At 34.8% G+C, this 7,602-nt stretch overlaps 1 protein-coding gene across 1 annotated transcript; it reads right to left on the minus strand.

Annotated features, from left to right (window-relative positions):
* Positions 1 to 531: 531 nt before the first annotated feature.
* fbxo2 (F-box protein 2) lies at positions 532 to 6,978 on the minus strand. Its single transcript, XM_051675872.1, has 6 exons — positions 6,843 to 6,978; positions 4,928 to 4,996; positions 2,858 to 2,984; positions 2,547 to 2,642; positions 2,312 to 2,450; positions 532 to 1,143 (listed from the first exon to the last, which is right to left on the minus strand). The coding sequence occupies exons 2-6, from the start codon at positions 4,962 to 4,964 to the stop codon at positions 1,009 to 1,011; spliced, it is 534 nt and encodes a 177-aa protein (XP_051531832.1). The 5' UTR covers positions 4,965 to 4,996; positions 6,843 to 6,978; the 3' UTR covers positions 532 to 1,008.
* Between the last annotated feature and the right edge of the window lie 624 nt (positions 6,979 to 7,602).

Genomic DNA, 7,602 nt, shown 5'->3' on the forward strand with positions numbered 1-7,602 from the left:
TTCGTGTAAATTTAATGAGATCAGGCTGGAGAATTTTGTGATTGATTATGCCCCACCAGAAATAACGACCCTGCGATGCCACTGGTTTCTAGTAAATACAGCATTGCACCATTATATGTTTCTTGCTCTATTTGAGAAGAGTTGGCAGATGCAGTCCTGTTATTCTATCAGTTTATAACCGACATTTCTAATGTAAATCTTTCCTCCTCTGAGCCAAAAAGGGATAGTTCAACTATTTTTTTATTTATTTATTTTGTGGATTAACTATCCCTTTATTTTCCTGCATCACACAGTCAATTAATAGTCAGCTGGTAGAAGGGTGTTTTTCAAAATAAGATCCCCACTGCGTTCCATGCTAAACATGCCACTTTAAAGGGGAAAACATTGACCCGCTAGGCTGTCATGTCAGTCGCACTGTCATTCAGTAACATAGCCATGGTTTCAGTCATGTTGTAATAACACAAAAATATGAATGCAAAACTATATATAGAATATTAAACTTGTTTAAAGAAAGCTTAAATGAGATGAGAATAATTTTTCATTTCTTTAATATTTCTAACATGTTGCAAGTGCCTTTGCATAGTATATTTGTTTTTCTCGCAGAATATTCAAGCAATGTAACATTTAATCTGAATCTATTAAGTTAATTCTGACTGAAGATCTATTGCACACATAACTTCAGAAGAAATGCATTATGTAATTTACTGTAACTTGTGTATTAGTTTTCAGAAGATTATTAAACAGAGGTAGTAAAGTGTTAACATACACAGAAAAAAAATAGAAATAAAACTTAAACATCTCAAGTGCTAAAAATATAGTGAAATCAGGCTCTTTTTTTCTCAGTGACTAGCATTTCAGGTTCAGGTCAAGCTGCATGTTTACTGTAACTTTTGAAAAGCTCATTTATTAAGTTATTAGAATTATGTGCAAATTTAAGCAAGATTCTAGGAGAAGATTGGTCAGTTTCAGCCAATCAATAACATTCTGTCATCTGATTGGTGTTTGTTTCTAGAGGTTTATGGTAACAGAGCTCCCGGTCACTCGAACCCCAAACCAGCCTTGCCAGAACTTGGTGTCTTGACCGCCATGCTCGAAAGAGATGTACCGAAGTCCAGGACCGTAGTCTGTAAATGTGTGGCTCACCTTTAAAAGAAGTGATAATACAAAGTCTTTATCAAGAAGATCCTTTCAAACACTCGAGTAATGTGGAATAATAACCTACATTTTTTTTCAATTGGTTCCTCCAAATCTCAGGCATTTGGATTTATTTTAAAGTCCAAATGTTTAAAATCAAAACCGATCCTTTTTACTTTCTTAATACACAGGTCCGATCTTATTGTAAACAATTCATTGTTGCATGTTATTCCAAAATAATAATACAAATCTTTGTCTTTTTCATCAAAATATAATTTGCTCTGCCTTTGAATCGACTTTTTCAGCTGTTGTCACCAAGCCATTTGATTTTCATATACACTCTTATAATAACTCTACTTGATTCCATCATGGACAGTGGTTCCATGTGTTTGACATGAGTTTTCTTCAATTAATATTACCATGTAGTCTCAACTTATATACTTCAAGTAGAGGTAGTATAACCTAATTGAATTGAATAAACCTAAATTAGACATGTTTAATTAACTCGAATACACTTTCAGTTATAAACTAGCTAGTACAGTGAATGCTAACATGCTAAATGTATGCTAATGGGAAACACTATGCTGTGACTAGCATAGCAAATGCTTAATGAGTGAAGCAATTTTTAACATTCTCAACATGTTCCTGTCCTCAAGATAAGTTCAAGCTCCACTCTTCACCCAAAACTCCAACATAACAGAGCATCTTGTAAATGTCAACATAAAACATCAAACACTAACAAATCTCCCTCTTTACATTGATCTTGCACAAAGACGCATTATATAACATCTTAATTTTAACATTTACTCTCCCTATCGAGTGCCATGCAAAAAAAATGCTGGGAACTAGAAATTCCTTGCCCAGTTTCAGTTAGCAGAACAAAAAATATTCATGTTTTAAAAACACAAATAGATTAAGTAAAGCTTTAAGTTCACTTGGTTACATGCATTTTTTGAGTAATATGAACAAAGGAGAATTCAAACTGTTTTTTTTTTGAGTGTAGACCACTTTTTTGATCCAATTCATTACTGATGGATAAAATCAAGTGCTGTCCTACATGTTCTTTTATGTAAATATTTCACTTTACGGAAGTAAATAAGTTGTGAATGCTGTTTCATGTTGACTTTAATATTTGGGTTTATACTATGTAAGACACTGAGGTCACAGGAAAGCACACCTGTTTCCAAGAGCAGTCATCAGTATCAGGGTCCAGTGTCACACAATCAGGCTTAAACTCAGCAATGACCTCTTGGTTTTCATCAAGCAAAGTCACAATAATCTTATAAATACATCCACAGTCTATTCGGCTACAGTACCTACACACATAAATTCGAAATAAATTAGGCAGTATTGATTTAAATACACAGCATGACAAAACAAACACAGAGAAATCACAGTTAGCAAGGGCTTACCAGTCCACCACATCCACAGCTGGCTGTGCAATATCTAGAGTTTCAGGGTCGAAACCTTCTTCAATCAAGTCAATCACTTGTCTCTTTAGACACGGCCTGGAAGAGTGGACAGAATTAGACACTGACACGCACACACAATCAATTAATCGACACACATATATTTCACAAATACAGTACAAACTGTATTCCAGTACACAACAGTTCCTGATAACATTATTTTCTAAAATAATTTTGCATGCATCTCTTAACTCAACTAATTTTATCTTCCAAAACCTTGTCTAATTATTTACTGTAGATTAATTCTATCTTACTCAAAAGATGTGCAGAAGTATTTAGTCACAGATTCATCACAGAATGAATGTCCACAATCTCCTGGCATGTCATCAGTCCTCCACTGATCACCTCCATTCTCTGTCAACTCCCAGTGTTCCAAATCCTCTAGAAAAGATAGACATTAGAACATATGAGATGCATGAAGTTTAGTTATTTAATTGTAGTTATTAAAGGTGCATTTTACGGGTCAGACCTTTTTATATAGCAAAGTATTCTTTACAAAAGTCTGTTTGATATGGTATACATGTGATATTACAGACTGCGTATAATATTTGTAGTTTTAAAAATTAATTTGTTATACCACAGGGCTATTAAAAGAAAGTGCAAAGAATCAAAAAGGTTCAATAAAATTTGGACCACTAATTGCATCTAAAATACACACTTTACGTTAGACATATATGGGTGTTTCTTCGACTTTGTGCAATTTTCTTTTCTTAAAGGTGCACTTAGTAATTTTTTGCTCATTAAAAATTTTACCCCTAAAGAAATGAATTGTAATGTTGAAACATATGTATAAAATCATGAGCACTCACAAGAGAAGAAGACTCCATTCATATCAGTAACCTTATAAATGCTGTTTTATTCTACATGGAGAGGGTCCCCTCATGGGGGCTACCATGTTAGAATCACATAACCATCCGAACTCTACCCGCTTAATCTCAGTAACCACCACGTTTTTAGATCCTTTCATTCATGGATTAAATTAATAATGGCTGACTGTGAATAGTACATTTATACATTGGCATCTGTAACTGAAAACTATTGTGTTTGAATGATAATGCATCCACGCCACTAGGTGTCATTAGATGACCAAGATGACAAAAAACACAAAAGTTACTGAGTGCACCTTTAAGGGTGGATTTTTTCCCCCCAAATAAACAAATTTCAGCTCTTTTTTTTAAATAAATGTCACATTAAAACTGACTTGGAAACTTTTTCATCAGGCCTTCATTTATTTTTGGTACTTTTCATATGCCTTTTATGCATAGATTGCAATTGTTTTGCCTTGTCCAAGACCCAGATGTTTTGTATTCACTATTCAATAACTACTACAATAACTATAAAATCCATAAAAATAATAATGATAAAAAAAAAAAAGTTTAAAACTATTATAATCTAAACAAGTAGTGAAATATAAGCAATTTTAATATTCATCGTGTGACAATGATTTTAGTCATGACAACTCGCATGTTAATGTGAGTATGATATATTGATTGGATACTGGTCTTGGTGGACTGGATCTGCAACGCTGCTGCTGCAGAGTAAGTAAAGAGACTTGCTACTGCTAACATACACAGACACACTGAGTCAATTATCTGAACATGCTGCTGCACAGTTAGATAAACACCAGACATGCTGCATCAAACATGTACAGTTTGACATGCAGCTGCACAATTAGACATAAATACAATCCCCATGTAGCAGATCTAGACAAGTGGAGCTGGGGAGGAGGAGGGTTTCAGAGAAAAAAAAACTTGCAGTGCGCTGCAGTAAAACCGGCTTACTTGCAAACTGAGAAAACTTAAATGTTAGGCAAAGAGAGACTACACAAGTTGATTGGCTTTCCGATAACAAGTCAAAAGACCTATCAGTTTACACCATGTGAACTGATTGGCTAACAGATTACATGTTCAAAGAACCTATCTGTTCACGTTATTCAGAGTTTCAAGCCTGAACTTAATCATTTCTAACAATTTTTCAAAAAATGTCCCACAGTTGTGTCATTTCCACCGCTGAAATCTATTAAACACAAAACAGAATTTGAGATGTGCCTTAATGTCAATGTGGTGGCAATTTTCATGACTTTCATAAAAAAATTAATTAAAAAAACCCGACAAAAATTACATAAATCTCCTGTGATGCATGTACTGTACATGCACTGCTGGACATGTTATAAGACAAATTAAATAAACTGGTGAGTGTGAGAAAACATATTTTAACAAGATTTTACTTTCTAGAAGTCCACAGTGACTAAAAGTGAGCTAAGTTGAAGAAACAACCATAATTTCACGTAAAATCTTGATGTTAACAAAAGATATGTGGCTTACCATCTCCATTTGGATTTTTTAAGAGGTTTCCAGGCATGTTTTGTTAAATCGCAGAGATGTCTGATTTCTCTGTAACAATTGGAAAGAGAGAAAGGAGAGAAATAGGGCAACACACAATGCCGTGCGCTACATCTTAGCCAATTTTTGTGAGCGCACTAATTCTAAGTGCAATTTTTGTGCCAGTGCAAAGCACAAGTGGCCGTGAGTGGGAGTGTTTGCGCTATTTGTGGGTGTATTGTATGTTAATGAAGTGGTGCAAAGCGCAATTTGCTGTTTTCCTGAGAAGTAGGTAAAACGCAGGTCTGTTTTCAGTGCAAAATCTAAACTCAGTTCCTGCATTTGCAGTTAGGAGATTCCTACAGCAGGTTTTAATAAAGTTCATGAACAAACTCTGAAACTACAGTGCAACATCAAAGTATGTCCCTGACGATTTGTGTTAAACTATCTATAGGTCATGGTTTATTTTTAAATTATTATTATTATGTTTATATTTACAATTGTATTTATGAACTAATTTGTAAAGGTATTTTTTCACCTGTTGTCGTAATGATTTTTAAGCCACTGCAAAAGGTGCCGGTTTTTTTTGACCCAGCCCATTAACGCTTTGCGCGAAAAATTTCACCAAACCCACTTGTACCTAGACTTAGCGCATACTCACACGAAAATCCTAAAACTTCATGGCCATGCCCACTGACATTGCGCAAATGACTTAAAGCTGCGCTTAGTGCTTGCGCTCTTAAAATAGGAGCCACAATGAAAGAAAATGGTGACTCAAATTGAACATTCTGCCAAACATCTCCTTTTATGTTCTACGGGTTTGAAAAAAAACATGAGGGTGAGTAAATAATTACAGAATTTTCATTTTTCGGTGAACTATCTTTAAATCACTTATGAGAAAAATATTATATATAATATTATATGTACTGTTTTTCAACAAAAGCGCCATTACAAAAAGAAACTTAATTTTGGGCGTGCAGTTCCCTATTCAACCACTAGGGGTAAAACGAAAGGTTGAGAAAGTTGTGCACTCTCCTACTCTATTGAATGACGTTGATTTCGTGTCTCTATGTCCTTTAACAAAAAAGCTATTACAGAAATAAGGTTTATATTTGACATGCAGTTCACACACCAAGCTATTTAAAAAAAAAAAAAGGGAACATTGCACTTTCTCCACGGTCCCTTACTTACCGCTTGCGACAGGAGGACCTCTTCCCGGGGTAACTCACATTGCGACGGCTTTAATATCGAGTGAAAATAATGAAAACAAGCTTGAAGAATATTATTAGCTTTCTGTTTTTTACAGTAATACTATAAAATATTTTCTAAGCCGTAGTTATCGCCGTTTAACACTGAATGTGTCTGGAATATCAAAAACAAAACTATCTTAACCTCGCTAAAATTATTCACATTAGTAAATCAGTGTCAGTGCTTTAGGTGCAAAACTTTATTGTAGGAAGTATTGTAAGATCACTGAATGAAACACTGATGACAATAAACACCCCTATTATTATAACTCAATTAAATAAAATGTTATAATCAGCAATATGCCCTTACATATGGCTTTATTGAATGTGTTTGTGCGTGTATCATACGACGCCGGCGTATTAGCATTATGATGCGCACATCCTCAGATAACACGATCCCCAGTTGAAAACACAGGAAAAACTACCGCTTGCTTCCTTCCGCGTTGCAAAATAAGTTGGATACTAAATATAAATGTTGTTACTTGTTCTATTCGATTCTATTCTATTCTATTTTGTTTTAGCATAGCCGAGTTAGCAGTCAGCTGACTCATATTCTGTGCTGCAAACTGGTTAAGGATAATTGTCAGATTTCTGCACACAGTTGACTTAAATTCATCACAGCACACACAGAAAACAAAAGCAATGGCTCAGATAAATTCTGCAATACTTACATTAAGAGAGGCTTCTTTTCAGAGTCACCCAGTCTTTGTGCAGTGCGTGTTTGGTGGGTGGGAGTGTACTGACATCAAATACCACTGCAGACCTTCTCTCTTGTTGGCAGAATGATGCACATGCGCAGTCCTACATCAGCAGCAGAGTTCGGCCATGACAGTTCTGCTTTAAAAGCACTGCATATGTGCATATCAGCACAAATGTCACTCACGTGAGGGATACCAAAGTGACAAACATAAGACAGGCGAGTGCAGGCAATTAGACAAGTCTAATATTTGAGAATGACAATGGTGAAGAGCATTATATATCATTTAAATACATTTCAAAGACGTACAGAGAAGAACATATCTCCTACACTCTCTCTCTCTCTCTCTCTCTCTCTCTCTCTCTCTCTCTCTCTCTCTCTCTCTCTCTCTATGTATAAATGTAAGATGTACGCATTTCAATTTCATAACAATATTTCATCAAATTTAACGTAGGGTACAACAGGGCTAAAGGCACCCCTTAAGGAAATTTTGCTTTTTTCTGGTCACAAAATGTATCAAGGTCAAATTTGTAAATGTATTTATTTATTTATTTATTTATTTATTTATTTATTTTTTAAATTGATGTAGCAACATCATTTGTGTGAAAAGTAATAATTCAATTAAAATTCAGTATGGGGTTCATGTGGGGTAAAAGGCCCTAGGGGATTTAAAATGATATTGTGTTGATACCGGGGCAATAGTTATAGGACACAATTTGTCAATTAATGCAAAT

The sequence above is a fragment of the Myxocyprinus asiaticus genome, chromosome 37 (genome assembly GCF_019703515.2).
Source record: "Myxocyprinus asiaticus isolate MX2 ecotype Aquarium Trade chromosome 37, UBuf_Myxa_2, whole genome shotgun sequence".
NCBI lineage: Eukaryota > Metazoa > Chordata > Actinopteri > Cypriniformes > Catostomidae > Myxocyprinus > Myxocyprinus asiaticus.